The sequence below is a fragment of the Convolutriloba macropyga genome, chromosome 15 (assembly GCF_964194025.1).
Source record: "Convolutriloba macropyga chromosome 15, txConMacr16.3, whole genome shotgun sequence".
Taxonomy (NCBI): domain Eukaryota; kingdom Metazoa; phylum Xenacoelomorpha; order Acoela; family Convolutidae; genus Convolutriloba; species Convolutriloba macropyga.
In genome coordinates this window covers 17,385,265-17,409,788 of record NC_134482.1, presented here as the reverse complement: position 1 = coordinate 17,409,788, position 24,524 = coordinate 17,385,265, and the positions used below count along the sequence as shown (strand labels likewise).

The following is a 24,524-nucleotide window of genomic DNA, read 5'->3' as shown; positions in this document are numbered from 1 at the left end:
TATGAGATTTCAAAAGAAACCAAAATAACGAGAAAAAATATCCAAAAATTTAAAAAAAATATGAAAACTCGTGGCATCAAAAAAAAGCAATAGTTAGAAGTCAAAATTGCTGTCCAGATAAATTTTGGGTGCAGTAAAAAGGAAGGAGGTGCTGTTATGACTGAAAACGACACACTGTTGAAAAAAATTCAAAAAATAATTTTTAATGTCTTAACAGCCATTAGCTGTCCACTCAAAGCACTAGATAGGATCACTTAACACTCATTAGGGAGCCTATTGTACTTTTAGTCAACAAGCCTATGCTATAGAACTTCAGCAAATTAGTAAAATCTCAAAAAAAAACCAAAATTTCATTAAAAATTACAAAAAGTCATAGTAGAAGCCAAAAGAAAACAAGTGCGATCCCTCGAAAACGAATTTTTTGTTCATTGGGCTTCATTTGGCGGTAAGTGAGGTTCGTCATTAAGGGAATTTTGATATGGAAAGTGACTAGTCTATAAGTGAATTTAAAAGACAAAAAAATGCGAAAAGTTTTCTAAAAAACAGCTCTCAAAGAGAATTCGAGTTTTATTTTTAAAGCGAACTTACCCATGAGACCAAAACTAGCATTTTTTTCGCCTTTCGTCCAGTAGGAAAAAAAATTTTCATTTAGTTGCGTGAAATGTAATCTTGAGTTGATAGTTTTTTAGAAAAAATCTTAATTTGAACGAAAATGAAGCTAAAAGTAAACAAAATCGTGCCAAATGTCCTGTGTTCACACAAAACTTTAAACCTCGAAAACTCCTCGGAAAAATGAAACTAAAAAAAATGAAATTCAAAAAAATCTTCAAAATGAAATTCAAAACATTGTTTTGAAGGTTTCAATAAAAAATTGAATGATCTTTAATTTAATTTTTTGTGTGTCTGACAAAGTAACGTTCGAGGATCACTTCAGCACTAAAGTACAACCTTATTTTTTTCCAACTTCAAATCTCCGTTTTAGTCCCAATAATTTTACTGTTATCGAGCCCAGATGAGATACATCTCGTTTCTCTCTTACTGGTCACTTACTGGATGTTTCGGATGCCTTTTGAATTTTCGTTACACTCAAATTTCAAAATGATTTAAACTTTTTCTGGCATTTTTGCAAACGAACAAGCGACTCAAAGATTTTATCGAGTACTGTCTTTTCCTCTTGTAACAGAACAGTCGTAAATTTCAGAATTTTGCTTAACTTTATCCTACAATTGAAGATTTTGCTAAAAAAGAGTTTGTAAAAACAAAACTAAGCAAGATCAAAAATAAACCAGCAGGGTGAAATATATTTACTTTTCTTATAAAATGATATTGTACCAGCAATCTCGCACACTTCTGGATAGTTCTCATATATGAACACTTTTTGCTCAGAAAAAAACACTATTGCGGAGTTCTATTACTGTCGTAGTCTAACAAAAAACTAAAACAACATCAACAATTAAACTACAAATCATGCACACTGTGGGACAAAATTAACAGACAGTTCAAATTATCGAAAATCAATATGCCCTCTATGTATTGTAAATTACTAAAAATATTTCCGTAAATCTTGGAATCGAATTTTCATTAATTTAGACAACAGCTTTAGTAGTTATACGCTTCAAGAGGTAGTCCATGTTTCTCAAATAATTCTGCAAAGATCAAATGAACAAGCAATTTTCTGAACAAATTCCCCTATCAGGGCAAGGCTTTAATGTAGCCGCTCATCACTAAATGCTCAGGGTCTTTTTGTTGTCAAAAAAGACTCCGCAAACCCTGATTGCCGATCTCGATTTAATAAACTGATTTCGGCTTTATCTCGATCAGCAACGACAAATATAAGGGGAACAGGTCTCAAAACAATAGATCTATTTTAAGCCCAAGCTAATTATGACCCCCCGCCCCTCCTCCTCATCCCCCTATAACAGTTTTATGTTATGCAGCACCATATGTTAAACAGCACCTTCTACATAAAATAGGACATCAAAACAGGGTATAAGTTATTTAAAAATTTGCTCACTAAAGATGTGCATGGGCAACAGAATAGACCCTAATTAAATCCTAAAACACAAAACTGAACACCCGAATTATTACACAAATTAATTACTGAAAAATTAACTACTCCAACTATTTATCTGTTTGTGAGTTAACCATATTCTGAGCTACATTATCATCTAATTTATGCACTGTCATGTAATGTTTCTTCATGTAACCTTTAGTCTTGAGTTTGACCTTGCAAATTTGACAGGTCATAACGAGGTCACCTCCTCCCAAGTGCTTCAATTTGTAGTGAGTTTTCAGGCTGTGTTTTTGGGTTGCGATATACGAACACATTGCGCATGCTAAAGAATTATTTAAGGAATCGTTTCCTTGTGTTAAATTAATATATCACTTTTTGTACATACACAATTCAACGTTCCTGAAAATTGCAAAGAATGGTAATGAATCATTTTAAAAGAAACAAAACAGTTTATAAAAATTGGTAACATCCCAGCGTAATACTCATATTGCACACGCTAAGACGATTGAAAACTTCGTTTCCTAGTTGTTTAATCATATTCCCACAATAACCGACAAAAAACTTTCATTAAACAAACAATCCTTGACATCGTTGAACCAATTACAGAATTCACGATCTTGAAACTTTTCAAAAGATTAAATACATCTGTATTGAAAAACTGCAACCCAAAATTAAAAAAAAACACCTATAACTCGAGCAACCAAAATGACGAATTAAACTCTCCTCACATAAATTTGGTCACAAGGAATAAGACATTGTATAATCACCAACTAATATGTCGTTCCATTATCGCCATATCCCACAGTGTATGTCCTCTTTACATGTATTAGGATACGTTTTACACATTTAAAGAGGTAAAATTGACCAAATGGTTCACTCTATTTGGTAAAAGTTCTGGTTCAAAATCCAGATCTACTTACAGCTCAGCATTTAACGAGAATTCATTTCTGCATTAACGCGTTTTCAGAAAACTTAAATATCATCATTAAAACATTCTGATTAAATTGCACAAAACGGGAGACAACTTCTTGCACATTTTCACCGCTCCAATTTTATGTTCCACAAAGATTTGCCACATTCCCGCTCTGTCAAAAAAGTATCGAAGTAATTCTGATCTTACCAAATTCTGAAAATTGCAAATAAATTGTGGAAAACGGTATTTTAATTAAACAGCATATCAATATTGCTATGGTAATTAGGCATTTCAAAAAATACCAAACATATCTATGAAAAGTCGTGAAATCTTAGCGTAATACGCACATTGCACACGCTTAGACAATTGAAAAATTCGTTTCAATAAACAAACAATCCAACATCGTTGAATAAACTTAAGAATTTACGATCTTGAAGCATTTCAAAAGATTCCATAGATCTCTCCATAAAACTTTAATGCAAACCACCAAAATGACTACCTCAAATCTCCTTAAATGTACATTTAAAGAATTATTTCAGTACAATCAATTTATTGGAAAACACATAAATATTAAACCATCTGGTCAATTTTGAGGCGTTTGAAATCCACAAAAAGTTTAAACGCAAGTAATCACAACTACGTACAACATTTTTTAAATTGGTTAAGCTTTACGGGTAAAAAATTTGTCCTCTTTTCGATTTGATCTTATTTTTGAAGGCGATTTAATTTTACGGTGACTTAAAACTTGGCATATCTTTCATAGTTACCAGAATAAAACGTCCTCAACTCAAGGGTTTTCGAGAAACAATCCAAGAACGAAAAATTGAGAGTCAACCGACTCAATTAATCGAAACAAATAAAAACACTTCACCTCAAAACTTTTTTATTATATACAGAATAGCAGTTATCTCTTGCAAATATTACATAATGAGCCAGTACCCCCGAACAAATTTTAATTATTAGTGCCCTGTTTTGTGGAATTTTGAGACAGACATTCAGAAGCGCACACTGAATGGCCCTTTATACTTGTATCCAGATACGTTTTTGTGGAATTAAGGTAAAAATGGACCAAATTTTTCGCTATTTAATAGGGACGCGGGCTCGTAATGCATTTCAACTTAAAGCTTAGCTTTAACCAAGAACTCTTTTCTGCATTTAGGCTTTTTCAGAAAAACATAGGTATCATCATCAAAACTTCTGATGCAAGTCCGCAAATCATAAGACCATTTTGTACACATTTTCAGCGCCCCACACTAAATTTAACGGTCTCCAATTTTAAGCTCCACAAAGGCTTGCCACAGTCTTGCCCTATGTAACAATTTATTAAAGGAATTCTGAACTTACAAAAAAAGCATATCATTTAACATCATATCAACAATGCTACGACCAATTTTTGTTCCGACCCCACTTGTGGGGGGAGGAACTATATACTCAAATGGGATTTTTTTGTTCAGACAATTTTGGCCGATCGATATATTCATCGTAGAGAAATGTGAGTGGTATCATTAAAAAGCTCGTCCAGCGAAGAATTCGAATTTAAAAAGATTTTCTTGAATTTCGTATTTTTTGAGGAGTTATCGAGGCTTAAAATTTTGTGTGAATACGGCATATCTGGCATGATTTTAATTACTTTTAGCGTAATTTTTGTTCAAATTAAGATTTTTGCTAGAAAAACATTAATTGAAAATTACGTTTCACGCTTCAAAATGAAACAATTTTGTTTTGTGAATAGTCGGAAGGCGATAAACAGACTAGTTCTGGTCTCATAGCGAAGTTTACCAATAAAAAAATTCTAATTCAATTTGAGGGCTGTTTTATAGAAAACTTTTCATATTTTAATTTTTTGTTTAGTCACTTAGAGAATAGTCACTTTTCATATCAACGTTTCATTAATTACAAAACTCATTTACAGTCAAGTGACGCCCAATGAACAAAAAATTCGTTTTCAAGGAATCGCTCATCTTTTCTTGGCTTCGAATTCAATTTTCGTAATTTTTAATAAAGTTTTGAATTTCAATAGGAGATTTTACTGGTTTTTTGGAGTCCTATAGCACATACTAGCTGATTAAAAGAGCAATAAGCTTCCTGATGAGCATTAGGTGAATATAACTAATACTTTGAGTGGACACCTAACGGCTGTTAAATCAAACAAAAATTTTTTTGAACAATAACCGATCTTAAACTCATTTTTGTGTACTTTAGGCCAAACGAAGTAATGAAAGGAAACCCCGGCAATTATACTGCTACCAAAGTCATTCTGGTTAGCGGTTTTATCTGCTATCTATTTGCTCTATGACTTCGATGCCAAGAATTTTCATATATTTTAAATTTTTGGATTTTTTTTCGTGACTTTGGTTTCCTTTGAACTCTTATTAACATTACTCTAATATTGATAGTTGCCTTTGGCTTAGAGTAGACGATCAGTGGATCCCAGATAAAGTTTTAACAGAAAAACTCATGGTTAAAATGGCTGCAACACTTTCTTGCACTTTTCTACAGAGTTATTGGTTTTGTGTTTTTGCCTGTATTTGTTGTTGTTTTCGTAGTCTTAAGACTTATAGTGATGTCTTATCGATGACGTATAAATGACCAACATCCTTGTTTTCCCATCGAGAGGTAACCTATTGATTTTATTCACTTCCGTTGAAAGCTATTGATTTTAATTTCTTAAGAATTTAAGAATAATTTTTCGAAAATTTTTTTGTACATTAACCAATCTTAATTTTATTTTCATGAACTGTAAGTCGATACAATAATGGAGGGAAACAGCTCCATTCAACAGCAACTCAAAAACTTTCTGATTAGAGGTTTCAACTTCTAACTATGGGTTTTATAGCTTCGATACGAGTTTTCATAATTTTTATAATGGGTTTTTCCCCGTAAATTTGGTTCTTTTTGAAATCTTATCACATTATCCTAATGTTGATATTTCCCTTTGGCTTAGAGATGACGCTCAATGGATCTTAGATTAAGTTTTCAGAGAAAAACTTATGGTTTAAATGGCTTCCCCACTTTCTTGCACTCTTCTACTGAATTTTTTGTTTTTGCCTGTTTTTGTGGTTGTTTCCATAGTCATAAGACTTTGTAACGTCTTATTGTTGACTCATGATTGATAAACGAAATTATCTTTGCATCAAGATATAATCTAGCGTTTAATTGACTTCCGTTGAAAACCATTGACTTTAATGGCTGCTAAGACTAAAAAAAGATTTTCAAAATTTTTTTGAACATTAACCAATCTTAAGCCTTTTCTCGTGAACTGTAAGTCTGTCTCAATACTGACGGGAACCTGTTCTATTCTACTGCAACCAACTAAAATCAATCTGGTTAGCGGTTTTATCCTCAAACTTGGTTTTATGACTTCGGTGTCACGAGATTTCATATATATATTTTAATTTTTGGATATTTTTTTTTAAACTTTGGTTTATTTTGAAATCACATTATCCTAAAATTTAAAATTTCCATAGCCTGAGATAAGGCGTTCAATGAATCATAGATACAGTTTTCAGAGAAAATCTGATGGATTAAACGGCTTCGAAACTTGCTTCTCTCATTTCTCTGCTGAATTTTTGGTTTTTGCCTGTATTTGTTAATGTTTTTATAGTCATGAGTCTTATTGGGATGTCTCATTGAAAACTTACGGATTACAAACACCCTTGCCTTCCTATCGAGGCATGACTTAGCATTTTCGACTTCCGTTGAAAGCTATTGAATTAAATGGCGTTTATACGACGGGTTTTCTTGCAAATTTCGTTGTTCCAATTAGATTGTTCACATTTGTTGATTTTGTGAAGTCATTTTGTTATAAAAAGAAGAATCCGATTGCTGTAAAAAAATCAATTGACAATAAAGAAGTGTTCTTTGAAAAGTTCATTTTTTAATGGCTTTGACGCTTTTCTTGCCTTGCTGTTTTCGAATTTGCTGCTTTTGCCTGATATTTTTATTCATCATTTACCCGTAAAATGCTGACAGGTCTCATAAACTTCTAATTGAGGATTGAATGAATCATTTTACTCAATGCAGTCACTTTTTAGCGAATATTAATGTTTATTATACTGTTTTTTCAAAGATTTTAAAACTTTTTGTTGTTCTTTTTGTCAACTCGTAAATTATTCTCACCATTGAGAGGCCCCATTCAATTCCTGGTAATTCAAAAATTAACGTGTCTATTGACATTATGGCGTAACTGATATTTTGTTTGTTGGACAATATGCAATTTCATAAAAATTTTGTGACCAATCAGTATTTGTTTCTTTTTCACTTCTTTTAGCTTATTCGCGTAATAATATATCCCAATGATTTTCAAATGTAGCCCAAGTGAACTTATTTTATTCAGTCTAATTTAGCTGAATTTGTATATTTTACAATTGAAATAAAAATACATAATACTCAGATAATAGCTAATGATTTTAATGGCTTCCTTAACTTGTGTTTTCGCAAATTCTTTGATTTTTTAAAATATTTTTTCTTCATCTCTAATCCGTTTCTATAGCTTAGTCTTACCGAAGACAGGTCCTATTGTTTTCGTATTTATTTTTTTTGTAAATTTATTAATTTTTTTTCCTTAAGAGCAGATGATTTTTATGAAATTTTATGTTTTAAAAAAAAAATAATTTTTGAGTTTCGCCTCATTATTTCTTCTTTGTGCGGACTTGTTACCTATTCTCATTAATGAGAATTCCCATCAGCTGTAAAGTTATGAAAAATGTAATTTTGTGTAGTAAAGGTTTTATCCGATTGAATTTTGACGTTGTCACTAGCTGCTTTTAAATTTAGATATTGAGTTTTTGCGGTGAAATTTTTGTTTTTGTTTATTTTATTTTTTACTCTTTGTCTTTTTGATGGCGCTTTGTGAGTGCTGTAATGAGGCGTAGCATTATGTAATTCAGTTATTAGTTTGGTTTTGTGAGGATTTGTTTAAACTCAAACATCTATTTTTGATTATCTCTTCATTTGGTTGACAATTAAGTCAAAAATGTAGATGAGCTCGGGTCGGAACATCATGTGCGAACATTAACAAGCATCCTTGTCTACCTTGAAACTCAATACAACATTATCAGAAATTTGTCAATACTTACAAAGTGTGTGTTCAATGATCGACTAAAATTGAATGAATTGCTCGTAAACGATAAGGGGTTGGGTTGATAGCAACCAACCAACTTATACTTAGGAAGGCTCAATTGGGCTGCTGAAAGGAAATTTTTGGATGGCGTAAACAAATGAAACATCGTCAGTATCAGAGCATTAAGAAGTTTTAAAAAAATCTCAGTCAAGCATACCTCACATTAACCGAGAAAGAATTCAATATTGCAGTAAATACATGAACTTAAAAACCGCAAGAAGAAACGGCAACTCACTTTCAAAAACAATAGATTCAGAAACTCATTTTTTGTCTACAGGCGATGTTGAAACGTTTTTAAATTTCTTACCACAATTTTAACTTTTCACATTATTTGATGACACGCTAACAGTACTTAAGTACATATTACTACCAAAAAAAAGAAATCTGATCAAATGTTTACAGATACAACACATTCAACATCCCAGCAGATGATAACAATTTCTTTTATTCATTCCACCATTGAGAGTGGATGTTATTAAAACACCAATACTGAGTGAGCATCAGACAGTCCTTGATCTTCAAATACTTCAAATAATTGTGTTAAAGTGGAATGAAGAGCGATTGAACGTTTTGCAGCCGTTACAACCCTTATTTCTGAAATTTGAGCTTGCTAAGAATTTGTTGCCCTGAATTTCCGTTGATTTCCGACAAAAAGGACTTAATTTCTTATTTGAATTTCACAGGAACATTTGTCAAATCTCAATTTTGATCACATTTTTGTCGCACATTTAAAAATCGCAGGTATCCAAAATAAGTGAGTCGAAGTCAGAATGCAACAGTATTAGATTTTGCTTCCCTGTATCACTCTTTCGATTCTTTTCAGAAATCCGTGAAAAGCTTGTAAAAACCTTAAATCACTCATCAAATCTAAAAAACAAACTTTTTATCAAAACCTACGTAAAACCGATTCGGTAAAAACAGAAAAACTTTTTTTCAGCTTTATAGTTCTTTAACCGGCAAACTCAGAGTCCTCTGAAAGTTTTTGCTCACAAAATAAAATAGAAAAATTTAACGAGTTCTTCTCAAAAATTGGGAAAAAATTAAATGCGGAATTTTTAACAAGAAGTGCCCTTACAATAGAAAACGAGAGTCAAAGTATGTTTCCAAAAATCGATATCTGAAAATGACGTAAAGTACGCTATCAACAACTGTAAAAACAAATTTAGCCTTGATTGCTATAATTTGAACTATTTCATTAAAAAATCTTCTGACAGCTCCTTGACAACTAATGTTTAACAGATGCATAGAACTTGGACAATACCCAGAGAGTTTGAAAATTGCAAGAGTTATACCGTTCTTCAAAAATGGAAATAAAGATGACCCATCAAATTTCAGGCCCATTTCGTTGCTACCAATTATAGGGAAAAGGTCTTTGAGCGGATTATATTTGATCGAATTCAAAACTACCTAAACGTTTTTGAAATTCTCTCAGATTCACAATTTGGCTTCAGGCACGCGAAGAGCACAGTTGATGCCATTGCAACCTTAATAGAGGAAATAAGATCAAATCTCCACAACAACAGCGAAAACACCAAATGCACCTTCCTAGACATAAAGAAAAATTTTGATACTGTCGATCACAACATTCTACTGCAAAAATGTTATATATATGGTCGACGTGGTCCAATATACAACATTTTAAAATCATATTTGTCCAATCGAATGCAATATACCTTAATTGGAGAAAAGAAGTCCAAACTAAGCGTGCCACAGGGTTCAATTCTCGGCCCTCTTTTGTTTATTATCTACACGAATGACTTGAGTTTGTCCCAGAAAAAATCAAATGTTATTTTATACGCCGATGACACTATTGTGAAGAGCAGAAGTTCTGCATCGAAAATTGACGATGATTACGACAAAGCACTAGATAACGTCAATGATTGGCTCATAAAAAATAAACTAACGCTGAACAAGGAAAAAACAAAAAGCATGCTTTTTGTAAAGAAAAATCAAAAAAATGTTGCGTCAAGAAGATTCATAAAAAAACAATAAAAATGAAGAAAAACAAAGTTTCAAATACCTGGGCATCACGATAGATAATGAACTTCGTTTCTCAAAGCACTAAAAGCATGTGGTCACAAAACTTTTGTCGAATTGTTCTATCTTTTATAAACTGAGAAAAGTTTTGAGAGAATCACAGATGATAAAAGCATTTAGAACATACACACAAACAATAGTACAATACCAAGTCTTGATATACGGGTCAACAACAATCACAAAAATTAGGGAAATAGACAAAGTTGTCAAACGTATCTTGCGGCTAATTTTTCATCGAAAAAAGTTTCAAAGCACTCACGAAGAAAGAGTAAAACATAGGATCTATTTAGCATCAGAGTTACATGCCTATGAGGTACTTAAGCAAACACTAAAAAACATAAGGGGACAATGTAATATTTCACCAATTTCAAAGGGTTTCTCAATGCTAAACCGCCTTAAAAAAAGCAAACGGTTGATTAAAAACAAAATAACTCTAGGTAAAAATCTATTTCACAGTTTTTCAATAATTGTTAGGATAAGGCGGTTCTTAAGAATGCTTCTAGGTTACGATGATGAAATAATCAAAAAGATTGAAAACATGTCTAATACTGAAACAAAAAATTTCTGTCATCAATTTCTAGATAATTATATTTTGGGTAATGAGGGCATAGTCAGACTGTTGTATGAGTTTTAATATCACCACTCACAAGCGTTCCAAAACCAGAATAGTGTTTTTACTGCTGGGTTTAGTGGTACCTTGAAAAACAATGCTTCCTCCTTTTTTCATTTTGAATCACTTTCATCCAGATAAACTGAATGAGACACTTGAGAGCGGGCCATCGGCCCAATAGTGCTCTCCCACAGTCAAATATGTGATTGTATTTGTACAGGTAATTGTGAAGCTACTTAATGACTGATGGAAACAATTTATTATTATAAGTCCAACAACTTAACATGACTGTCTAACAAACCTTGGAAACACTTGACCCCATTTAAGTGATTTGATCATTTTAGACGCGGCTCCGGGAAATTTGAGGCGATTAAACTTTTGATAAAAATTTTAAAACTTTGAAAATTTTCTCACAAAGTAATTCTGGATCAACTATGGTCTAAATATTTACCTCAGGTACAAAAACGCCAATACAGTCCGAGAACAGCAACATTTTTTACCCAGCTTTAAATTGTCCAATAACTGAATCCAATTTCTTAAATCAAAGAAAAAGATTAAATATTTTAAGGGGGGATAGTGTCACTAAAAGCTAAAAATGTTAGAGGGGAAATTTTATTATATTGATCTAATTGTTCCAAACCCACTTGTGGGGGGAGGAACTATATACTCAAATGGTTTTTTTTGTTCAGTCAATTATGGCCGATCGATATATTCATCGTAGAGAAATGTGATTGGTATCATTAAAAAGCCCGTCCAACTTAGAATTCAAAATTAAAAAGATTTTTTTGAATTTCGTATTTTTCGAGGAATTATCGAGGTTTATAATTTTGTGTGAACAAGTGATAATTACATGATTTTGTTCAATTTTATCGTAATTTTTGTTCAAATTAAGGCTTTTCTATAATAATATTACTTCAAAATTACATTTCACGCTACAAAATGAAAGAACTTTGTATTACCAATAGCTCGATAAAAACGTTAGTTCTGGTCTCGTGTTGAAACTCACTATGAAAAACTCGAATTCATTTTGAGAGCTGTTTTTTTAGAAAACTTTTTTTAATTTATTATTGTTTCTTAGTGACTTAGAGACTAGTTATTTTCATATAGAGGTTCCGTTCATGACAAACCTAGTTTGCAATCTAATGACACTCAAAAAAAATCGTTTTCAATGAATCGATCATGTTTTTTTGTCTTCTTCTCATGAACTTTAGAGATTTTCAAAGAATTTTCATTTTCTTTATGATATTTTAAATTTTGTGAGGCCTATGGCGCAAACTCGCTAATGAAAAGTGCAATCAGCTTTCCCATGTGCAAAAGGTAAATTTATTTAGTGCTTTGAGTGGACAGCTAATGGCTGTCAAGACTAATCTTCGAATTTTTTTTCAACATTAAACGATATTAAATTTATTTTGATGAACATTAAGTTACTCTCAGAAAATATGAGCTCTTTCTGTTTACTGCAACCAAAACTAATCTATTAAGCGGTTTTATCTTCTAACTATTGGGTTTATGACTTCCATGCCACGAGTTTTCATAATTGTTTTAAAGATTTTTTGTAATTTTGGTTCCTTTGAAATCTTATCTCTTTATCCAAATATCAATAGTTCTGATTGGCTAGCAGAAGACGTCTAATGGGAGGTATAAAAAGTTTTCAGAGAAACGCTTATGGTTTAAATGGCTTCGACACTTTCTTCTCCCACATTTCTACTGCATTTTTTGGTTTTTGCATGCAATTGTTGCTGTTTTCATAATCATAGGACCTATTGTGATGTCTTATTGATGACATTTTAATGAAAAACATCCTTTTCTTCCAATCAAGGCATAACGTAGTGTATTTTTTTACTTTCGTTGAAAGATCGCGAAGTTAATGGCTGTTAATACTTTGAAAATAATTTTTTTGGATATTAACCAATCTTAAACATATTTTCGTGAACTGTCAGTAAGTCTCAAAACTTACATTACCTCCTCTTCTTCTACTGCAACTAAAATAATCTGGCTAGCAGTTTGATCATCTAACTACTGGTTTCATGACTTCGATGCCGCGAGTTTACGTAATTTTTTTTTTATGGATTTTTTAAAAACTTTTGTTCTTTTTGAAATTTTATCACATTATCCTAATATTGATAGTTCACAGTAGCTTAGAAATTTAGAAAAGGCGTTCAACGGATCATAGATAAAATAATCAGCGAAAAATTATGGTTTAAATGGCTTCGACACTTTATTGCACTTTTCTACTAAAATTTTTTGGTTTTCGCCTGGTTTTGTTGTTGTTTTCGTAATCATAAGTCTTATTGATAACTGTAAAATGACAAAAAATATATCTCCTTATCTAGGCATAAGTTACCGTATTTAATGACTTCCATTGAGAGCTATTGAATTTAGTGGCTGCTAAGACTTTAAAAAACTTTTTTGGAAACTAAGTATTAATAACCTTATTTTTATGAGTTGTAAGTCAGTCTCAGAAATGACAGGACCCTATTCTTTTTACTGTAATCAAAATAATCTGGTAAGCGATTTTAACTGCTATCTATTGGTTTTATGACTTCGGTGCCAAGAGTTTCCAGAAAATTTTGAGGATTTTGAGGAGTTTCCAGAAAATTTTGAGCGATTTTAACTGCTATCTATTGGTTTTATGACTTCGGTGCCAAGAGTTTCCAGAAAATTTTGAGGTTCCTTTGAAATCTTATCTCTTTATCAAAATATTGATAGTTCTGATTGGCTAACAGAAGACGTCCAATGGCACATGGATGAAATTTTCGGAGAAACGCTTACGGTTTAAATGGCTTTGACACTTTCTTCTCGCACTTTTCTGGTGAATTTCTGCTTCTTGCATGTAATTGTTGTTGTTTTCATAATCATAAGACTTATTGTTTTGTCCTGTTGGTGACTTATGATTGACAAACATCCTTGCCTTCTAATTGAGTTATAACTGTGCGTATTTTTTGTCTCCCCTTGAAAGCTACTGAATTTAACGGCGTTGATATAACGGGTTTCCTCAAAAATTTCGTAGTTTTATTATATTTGTCCATACTTGTTGATTTTCTGAAGTCGTATTTTTAAGAAAAAAAACAACTCTAATGTTGTTAAAAAATTTTATGAGATTAGAGAAATTTATACCAAAAATTTCTTTTTTTATTGGCTTCGAGACTTTTCTCCATATTTTTTTGAATTTGCTGTTTTTGCATTTTTTAAATTCTTCATGTAGTCGTAAAATACTGACTGGTCTCACAAGTTTCTAACGGAGGATTGAATGAATTATGTTGCTCAATGCACTCAGTTTATTGCAAATAGTATTAAAGTTTGTGATATTGTTCGTTCTCAAAGATTTTATTTTTACTTTTCAGTTTTTGTTCTTTTCGTAAATTTGTAATTTATTCTCATCATTGAGAGGTTCCATCCAATTCCTTGTAATTCAAAAACTATTTCTCCATTGTTATAATGTGGTAAATGATAATTTGTTTGTTGCACAGTATGCATTTTCATAAAAGTTTTGTAAGAGGTCAATATTTGTGTTTCGTTTTCTCTTCTTTTAGCACCTTCGCTGAAATTGCTTTTGCTTATTTTGCTGTTTGTTTTTTCTCGCAGTCTTTCTATTGGCAGATCTTGTGAGCGCTGTAATGAGGCATGATATCGTTCAATTCAATTAGTAGTTCGGTTTTGTAACGATTTCTTAAAACTCAAACATCTATTTTTAATTATCTCATCATTAGGTTGACAATTGAGTCAAAAATGCAGATGCACTCGGGTTGGAACATCATGTGCGAATGCACATGAACGAGCATCTTAGTTTGACACAAAAATTAACGTAGAAAAAATACTACTCAACAGGTAAGGTCTTCAATTCTAACGCAGCCTGCTTTAGTAGGGGCAGAGGAAGTAACTTCAGTAAGGGGTTTCACTTGACGTTAACGTCCATTACAGACCAATACTATGATATAAATAGAAAACAAATTCAGCGTGTTTTTTAGTAACAGAGCAATTTAAAAAATTCGAAATTCACAGTGCATAAAAAATATATCAAAGTATAATTTTGGCTTACAGATAGCAACTCTTTTATTCTAAAATTTTGCAGAACATAGCTGTTAACTTTAAGACAAAAATTTTCGTTCTTTAGTTTTAACGTACCAATGAAAAAAACCAAAAACCCTAGAGAAAAAATAGTGTTTCCTACAAATAAATGCAACGTTTTGAAGGGATGAGACTTACATGAATTTCGATGATGTTAGATATGTTCATTCGACTTTAAACCCTACCATTAATCTATGAAAAAAGCGAATTAAGAGCAAAGGTTATTTTGAGTGATGTCATTCACGTGCTATCAAAAAATTCTCAAAACAAATGAACAAAAACCTCACTCCAAAAATTTGAACCACAACACCAAATCCAATTCGGTCAGACGATGAATGAACAAAACCTGATCTGACCTGAGCATGACGACGTAGAAGCGAATATCATCTCCACTCAGCTATAATCAGCATTAACGTCAGCAATAATCTGAATCAATCCATCAAAATTTTTCCGAAACCAAAATATGATTGTCAGAAACAACGCTTTCCTGTCTAAAAGCGGCTTTAAAACTTTTAGTTTATTGCTTACCACAATTTTGATTTTTCACATTATTTCACGACACACTATGAGCACAAAGTACATATCAGTACCAAACAAAAACCGACTAACGTAGGGCAAATTGCTCTAGAACGACTGGCGAGTCAAACAAATTGGAAGTGAGCATAGGCTAGAAAAACTTTTATGGAGCAAACTTTTAAGGAATTTGCAACCTCGACCTCTCGCATGAACGTCAGGGGCTTTAACCGCTTCACTACACGGCCTAAGTGCCTTCGCCGCTCACAATCCCTTTTATTTGAGCAACAGATTTAACTTCTAATGAACGCAAATCAATTCACTCAAAAACCACTCAAGTGAAATCGAAAGAATGTTCTAGAAGAAAACGGTTAAGCAAAAATTAAACATAAGACAGGTTTACAATAATTGATTCAAGCCTCTTTCGAGCGCTATCAAAAATAGGTCAAAAATAAAACAATTCAACTGACATAATTGTATGGGATTGTGAAAGAGTCCTGATAATTCACTTACGTTTTTTTAGGAATTATTGCTCCGACCCCACTTGTACTCAAATGGTTTTTTTGTTCAGACAATTTTGGCCGACCGATATATTCATCGTGGGGAAATGTGAGTGGCATCATTATAAATCTCGTCCAGCGTAGAATTCGAGCCTAAATTTTTTTTATTTCGTTCTATTCGAAGAGTTATCGAGGATTGAAGTTTTGTGTGAATACGGGATATTTGGCTTGATTTTGTTCACTTTTAGTGTAAATTTTCTTCAAATTAAGACCTTTTTTATTTAAAAATTAATTCAAAATTACATTTCACGCCACAAAATAAATTAATGTTGAGTTCCTAATAAACGAAAAGCGTTAAAAGAATAGTTGGTCTCATAGGGAAGTTTACTATTAAAAAATTCGAATTCCATTTGAGAGCTCTTTTTTTGAAAACTTTTCAATTTTTTTTCTTGGGTCACCTAGAGACTAGTCACTTTTCATATCTGGGTTCCGTTAATATCAAACCTGATCTACAGTCAAATGAAGCCCAATGAAAAAAAAATCGTGTTTAAGGAATCGCTCGTGTTTTCCTTTTGGCTTCGACTCTGAGTTTTCGCATTTTTAAATCAAATGTTGATTTTCTTTTTGCGGTTTTACTAAAATTTTGGAGTCCTATGGCATCGTCTCCTTGACTAAAAGTGCAATAAAATTCCTATTGAGCTTTGTGAACCTATCTAGAGCTTTCAGTCGACAGCTAACGGCTCTTAAGACTTTAAAAATAATTTTTCGAGAAATTTTTTTAACATTAACAGATCATTAACTTATTTTCATGAACTTTAAGTCATTCTCAGTGATGTATGGACCCCCTTCCTTTTCTACTGCAACCATAATCAATTCGGTTAGCGGTTTTATCTTCTAACTATTTGTTATGACATCAATGCCACAAGATTTTGAAAAACTTTTTTGATATTTTCTTATTATTGGTTCCTCTTGAAATCTTTTCTCATTATCCTGATATTTTTATCTCTCATTGGAGTGGATCATGGATAAATTTTTCAGAGTAAAGCTCATGGTTTAAATGGCTCCGAAACTTTTTTTCTCATACTTTTCTACTGAATTTTTGGTTTTTGCCCGTATGTGTCGTTATTTCCACGGTCATATGACTTATTGTGGTGTCATATCGGCTGCCTATGCAAGACAAACATCCTTGTCCTCAAATCGAGGCATACGCTCCAATTGACTTCCGTTGGAAGCTATTGAAATTGAGGGCTGTTAAGACTTTAAAAATAAAATTTCAATATTTCAATATATTTTTTTGAAAATTAACCGGTCTTAAACTCATTTTCGTGAACTGTAGCACGGTTTACTAATAACTGGACCCCCTTCATTTCTAATTCAACCAAAATTTATAATTTTCATAATTTCATAATGGGTTTTCATAATTTTTTAAAAACTTTTGGATACTTTTTTTCGTAATTTCGGTTCCTTTTGGAATCTTGACACAATATTCTAATATACATAGTTGCATTGGCTCAGAGATGAGGGTCAATGGATTATACGTTAAGTTTTCAGAAAAAAAACTTATGGATCCAATGGCTTTGACACTTTCTTTTATCACTTTTCTATTTAATTTATAGATTTTGCCCGAATTTGGTGTTGGTTTCATAATCAATGAATTATTGTAACGTCATATTGATGCATTATGAATGACGAACATCCTTGTTGTCTCATCGAGGCATAACTTTGCGTGTTCATTAGCTTTCCTTGAAAGCTATTGAAATGAAAGGCGTTGATACTATGGGTTTTCTCAAATATTTCGGGTTTTAATGTATCTGTTAATGTTAGTTGATTTATTGGAGTCAAATTGTTAAACAGAAGAATCCCATTGCTGTTAAGAAAATTAATTGAAGGTATAAAAATTTTACAGAAAATTTCATTCTTTAACTGCTTGGACACTTTTCTCTCAATTTTTTTTGAATTTGCTGTTTTTGTTTTTTTAATTCTTTAGGTAGCCGTAAAAAGCTGACGGGTCCCATAAGATTGTAATTGAGGATTGAATGAAAGGGGTCACCCGAAGCCGTCAGTTTATTGCGAATAGAAATAAAGTTTATGATATTATACCTTTTAAATACTTTTAAAGATTTTTCAATTTTTTCAGTTTTTGTTGCTTTTTTCGTCAACTTGTAATTTATTCTCATTATTGAGAGGTCCCATACAATTCCTTGTATTTTAAAATATAACATGTAGACTGATATCATGACGTAACTGATGTTTTGTTGGTTGGACAATATGCGTTTTCATAAAAAGTTGTGAGTGGTGTATTTTTGTTTCTTTCTCTTCCTTTAGCACAGTCGCGTAACAACAGACACCAATGATTGTGGCATGTGGCCCAATTGAACTTATTTATTCAATCAGTATAATTTTAGCTGAATTAGTATATATATATATATATATATATATATATATATATATTATATATATATATATATATATATATATATATATATATATATATATATATATATATGAAATTGAAACAGAAATACATAGTATTCAGACAATAGCTAATGATTTGAATGGCTTCACTAATATGTGTTTTCGCAATGTTTGTAATTTGTTCGTAATTTTTTGAGTTTTTCTGTATCTTTAATCCGTTCCTATGGCTTAGTATAACCAGAGACATGTCCTAATGGTTTTATTATGACTTCTTAGTAAATTTATCAGTAATTATTTCGTTAAAAGTTCGATATTATTTGTTTTAAAAAATGTTGATTTTTTGAATTTCGCCTCATTATTTCATTTTGTCAACTTGATACCTAGTCTCATTAAGGAAAAATCCCATCTGATGTTTAGTTAGGAAAAAAAATTTGTGCATTTAAGGTTTTGTCTGATTGTAATTTGACGTTGTTACTAGGTACTTTTAAGATATTGGGTTTTCGCCGTGAAATTTTTGTTTTTGCTTTTTTTGTTGTTGCTGTTGTTGTTTTTCTCTGTCTTTTCAATCGCAGATCTCGTTGTAATGAGGCATGGCATTATTTAATTCAATTATTAGATTAGTTGTATAACGATTTTTTTAAACTCAAACGTCTATTTTGATTCTCTGTGTCAAAAATGTAAGTCAAAAGACAGTTACGTCAAAAATGTAGATGAGCGAGGGTCGGAAAATAATGTGCGAACGCACATTAACGAGTTCCTTGTTCTTTATTAGGATTATACTTAATCCATCATCTGCTATTCACTAACTCCTCACCAGATAATTTTAACCACCCAATATGGCAGCAAACAATCTAGCTTTATAATCATAAAAAATTGTACTTACCGCAGAAGGATTGAGAATCAATTTCTCATTCTTTACACTTAGAGAACATAAATTCCGTTGGTGAAATATTCTTCATATTCCACATGCAGCATAAATTACAGACATACCTGCCTAGAGAAACGGTTATATGCACTTAAAGCTCACCGACTGAATATTCGAAACCCGGATTTGAAACTCCAAAAAGCGCACTCTCTAACTTAATGCTAAAAAACTAATGCCTAATCAAAAATAAAGCTGCTGGGTTAAAATTACAAAGGAAACGTGCCCAGATCTGCGCCAATATCCGGCATAAGATTCAGGTCTTTCAAGGCAGTTTGGACGTCCTTACGGGCAATCGGTTCTATCAAGCGCATCGTTTTCCTTCCAGGGGGTCCATTTTGGGGTGATGTCGACTTACGTTTCCAAACCCTCTTCAAATTGACAAGCAACCTCTCATTGTCAATTGCAGCTCTTTCATGCCCCGAACAAGATACGCGAATTTGACCGAACAAAACTGACGTTAGCGCATCAAACAGAAATGCGTCAGCAAAATCTTTTTCCATAAAAGTTTGCTGCAAACGATCGATATCCAGATGAAGTGAAATTTCCAGATCTTCGGAAGCCATTTCGATCATTTAAGATTTGAGACGTCAGAAAAATAAAACTGACGAATGAAGAGCTATCTAATGAAACAATGGCGATATCGTTTATTGTGTTTGCTTCAATTCGTTGAGCAATAATTCTGAAAAGCTACTTCCATGTTTCTACTTTGCCCCGTGAAGCTAAATAGAACGAGAACACTTAAAAAAAACTGAATAATCTATAATAAATTTTAACATTAACGCAAATTCAATTCGATTCGATATAGATTTGACATATATTTACATAAGAGAAATAATCACATCCATTGCAATATTGTCAATAATAGCCACAAAAGAATGATTGCATAACTTCAATAGAAAGACACTGAACAAGAGAAAATAGAAAAAAATGATCTCCAAAAGGCAGGTCTTGAAACTAAATTCAAATCCATATTTCACATTAAACAATTACACTAAATCATCAACCACTTATTCGATTCGACACTGTTCACCACAGCTCTGTGATAACCAAGCTAGCAAACCCATAAACATAAAAAAAAAACACGTTGCCATCAATATCACTTGATGCACAATTTGTTTTTTTTTTCAATTCCAACATACGATCAGCAAATTACTCTACTCAAAACCCACCAACGAATATTCTAGGAGCTCACGCAAAAACCCGCATTTGACAAAGATGCATTTTTTTGCACAGGGATCATTACCGATCGAACTCAGAAAATCACTGGAATCACTCGACACCAGAGAATATGGATTCCCAAATCTGCAACAACAGATACTCGTTTTGGTCCAAAACGACATTATAACCTTCACTGAAACAAAACTTTTTATACAGAAAATGCAGCATGTGACAGTCTCGGCAATACGGGTCAACTTTCGGATCCTTAAAACACGCTTTTCAACCAACTACCCTCACTTGGTTAAATATCAACTTTCTCATCAAGATCAGAGGCGAAAAATCATATCCAACAAAAACAGAGAAATTCAAAACGAGACGTGACGCACAAAGAGCAAATCGATAGAAGAAATGGCAAAAACAATTTGGAGAAATTTGCCATTCATCCATATAAAAACAGTCGCACCAATTCAACCGATTAACACCCATATACCCGAGCAGCCGCGTTATCCCACCAGTGGCCACCCACTTAAAATTGTGACTACAGGAAACATTTAGAATTATTACAGAAAAGGAAGCGAAAATGCCGACTTGGACACAAACCCTCACCATTACAAGGTTCAAACGCACTACCAAATGTAGTCAGCAGGATGGCCGAGCGGCACTTACAAATCACCTAGAAAAACTTCTCCCCTCGCCCCCACCTCAACCTTTCACCCTTATATCCCTTTACCCGTTCCCTTTTTACCCTTTCTCAGTCTTTCCTCATACCTCGAAAGGCAACCAGTATCCAACTGGATTAGAACCCAGAACCAAAGAATAGAAGTAAGAAATACTAACCACTGAACATAGAGACTTGCTGAATTCTTCAATTTACAACAATCCCTATATTGCAACAAATTGCAACTTAGACACACATACACAAAAGGGAAACAAGAAAAACCAACCCGTCCAATAGATCTCTAAAAGAGAAAACCACTCTTACCCTTCCTGTGGAATTGATCTTCAGTCCATAATAAACTTCGAAGAATTAAAGTCACAAATGAAAAACAAGAAATATTAACTGTATTTTTTGATAAATTTACCTTTATTATTTTTTTGTTCTGATTAACAATTCCCCTTAAACATCAATTGGCATTCGAAGTGGAGATTTTCTCGCTGCCTGCTCATCCAGAGGAAAATTTTGAATTCACAGATGGCAATATACTCCAAAGAGTATACAGCAAACAATTCCTAAAGGAAATTAGAACCTTTCCTATCACCAAAAGGAAGAGGAAAAAACGAAATTCCATTAATCAAAAAGAAGGAACTGTAATCCAACTCCTTAACACCATATGTTAATTAACCAAACCAGGGCAGTTTCCCCAAAAATTAAATTAAAATTCACCACCCAACCCAAAACATGTTAAAAGCCAATCACTCAAATTCTTTTCCACCCGAACGTTGGCAGTAGTTTTCGGTCAACTTTTCAGTTTCAAACATTAGCTTCCTCAGAAGACTGCGTAGCTGATGTCGTCTTTGATTCATCAACTTAGTGAAAGGGTTTTAATGTGAAAATTCTAAAGTTTGATATCTGTTGAGAAACTTGAACCACATTTCCTAAACTCTTACGTCGAGTATTCGTTACACAATAATATTGAGTCTTTTAACAAATATCATTTACTGCTAAAATTTTTCTTTTGGTCGTTCAATTCAAGAAAACAAGACACCTCATCAATCTGGATTGATTGCGAATGGCCCACAACTCAGTAAAAATTAACCGTCACATAATAAATTTATGTCTACTGAGCAGTTTCTGTTGAGCGCATAATTCGGTTGAGAGCAACTAAGCAATTGGTAAGGTAATCAGGTGAACCGCTCCGCCAAAAGAACTAATTAATCTATAATAAATTTAACAATAACGCAAATTCAATTCGATATAGATTTGACCTATATTTACATAAGAGATATAATTTTATCCATTGCAATATTGTCAAAAAAAGTCACAAGAGAATGATTGTATAACTTCAACAGAAAAACTGTGAACAAGAGTAAACAGGAAAGAAATGATCTCTTAAAGGCAGGTTTTCAAACCAAATTCAAATCTATATTTCACATTTAACAATTACACTAAATCATCAACCACTTATGCGATTCGACACTGTCCACCACAGCTTTTTGATAACCAAGTTAACAAACACATAAACAAAGAAAAAAAACATTGCCATCAATATCATTGATGCACAATTTGTTTCTTTCAATTCCACATACGATCAGCAAATTACTCCACACAAAACCCGCTAACAAACATTCCAGGAGCTCACGCAAGAACCCGCATTTGACAAAGATGCGTTTTTTTGCACAGGTATTATTACCGATCGAACTCAGAAAATCACTGGAATCACTCGACACCAGAGAATATGGATTCCCAAATCTGCAACAACAGATACTCGTTTTGGTCCAAAACGACATTATAACCTTCACTGAAACAAAACTTTTTATACAGAAAATGCAGCATGTGACAGTCTCGGCAATACGGGTCAACTTTCGGATCCTTAAAACACGCTTTTCAACCAACTACCCTCAATTGGTTAAATATCAACTTTCTCATCAAGATCAGAGGCGAAAAATCATATCCAACAAAAACAGAGAAATTCAAAACGAGACGTGACGCACAAAGAGCAAATCGATAGAAGAAATGGCAAAAACAATTTGAAGAAATTTGCCATTCCTCCATATAAAAACAGTCGCACCAATTCAACCGATTTACACCCATATACCCGAGCAGCCGCGTTATCCCACCAGTGGCCACCCACTTAAAATTGTGACTACAGGAAACATTTAGAATTATTACAGAAAAGGAAGCGAAAATGCCGACTTGGACACAAACCCTCACCATTACAAGGTTCAAACGCACTACCAAATGTAGTCAGCAGGATGGCCGAGCGGCACTTACAAATCACCTAGAAAAACTTCTCCCCTCGCCCCCACCTCAACCTTTCACCCTTATATCCCTTTACCCGTTCCCTTTTTACCCTTTCTCAGTCTTTCCTCATACCTCGAAAGGCAACCAGTATCCAACTGGATTAGAACCCAGAACCAAAGAATAGAAGTAAGAAATACTAACCACTGAACATAGAGACTTGCTGAATTCTTCAATTTACAACAATCCCTATATTGCAACAAATTGCAACTTAGACACACATACACAAATTGAACTACTAAGCCGAGTCAGAGAACAAAATAGACTGGAAATTTCAGCCTCATAGTGCTCATAAAATATGATTAACTATTCGCTTAAACCATGCTTACTTGCTGAAAATCTTTTAAGGATCTTGACAACTATTCGGGAGAATAGTTGGGTCCGAGAGGGAAGTGTAGAATATTAAAATGAGAACTTTGTTAAAAATGTTACTAACCTTGTCATCCAGAAAGTTGATGATAACTTGAGCAACAAAGGGAATATTAACGAGAATTCAAATAACGATTGAAACTGAACAATTACCTTCACAAGCATTGTTAAAGACAAAAGCCTAGAAACATATTGTGAATCATTAAACAAAGGACTTACAAAAGGATGATCAAATTGAACTCGGACCTATTATTCCATTGTTTTGGCGCTATAAATACGATTGATTTTGCAAATCAATTTCAGTACCACAGCTTTTCGAACCTAAAATCTTGATTCTAATTTAACTCATTAATTTGCCAACTTGTTATTCTCCGCGGTAAAAGTCTTCCTTAAACTCGGTTTTTCTAAGCTCCAAGAACTATTCGATGGAGTCGGTGTAGACTCAGAGGTCGAATGAAGAATTAAAACATAAGGAATTGGCAAATAATACACTTGGTAAAATTCAGTTCTGACTAGGGTTAAGATCTGTGGTAACTTCGCATCTTTAGTTACAGGTTCTATGTCTTCTATAGAGTAAGATTTGGCATTGAACTCAAATTAGCAAAACAAATTTAGGAATACTGAAACAAAATTTTTTATACATTCCGTTGAAAGAAACATCGTTCATTCTAGGCTCCGGTAATGACAGCAACTGACTGGCGAGATTTGAACACCGTGGTTGTAGAGTGCGTATTAACACAATGGGATGTGGAAAACAGCCGACAGGACCAAATGTAAGCTCAGAAAATGCAGCATGTGACAGTGTAGAATATTAAAATGAGAACTTTGTTAAAAATGTTATTAACCTTGTCATCCAGAAAGTTGATGCTAAATTGAGCAACAAAGGGAATATTAACGGGAATTCAAATAACGATTGAAACT

At 33.0% G+C, this 24,524-nt stretch overlaps 1 protein-coding gene across 2 annotated transcripts; it reads right to left on the bottom strand.

The window, feature by feature from the left end:
• Window positions 1–1,969: 1,969 nt before the first annotated feature.
• LOC142354362 (uncharacterized) lies at window positions 1,970–19,792 on the bottom strand. Of its 2 annotated transcripts, none has more exons than XM_075406636.1 (2): window positions 19,341–19,792; window positions 1,970–2,336 (listed from the first exon to the last, which is right to left on the bottom strand). In XM_075406636.1, the coding sequence occupies exons 1-2, from the start codon at window positions 19,687–19,689 to the stop codon at window positions 2,122–2,124; spliced, it is 564 nt and encodes a 187-aa protein (XP_075262751.1). In that variant the 5' UTR covers window positions 19,690–19,792; the 3' UTR covers window positions 1,970–2,121. The 2 variants fall into 2 exon arrangements, with proteins under 2 accessions (XP_075262751.1, XP_075262752.1); XM_075406637.1 differs by having other exon boundaries at window positions 19,404–19,792.
• Window positions 19,793–24,524: the final 4,732 nt, after the last annotated feature.

Coding starts and splice junctions, on each gene's coding strand:
- LOC142354362 (XM_075406636.1), bottom strand. CDS start 19,689: ATGATCGAAATGGCTTCCGAAGATCTGGAAATTTCACTTCATCTGGAT. Junction 2,337..19,340: donor GGATATTGGCGCAGATCTGG/GCACGTTTCCTT, acceptor ATAATTCTTTAG/CATGCGCAATGTGTTCGTAT.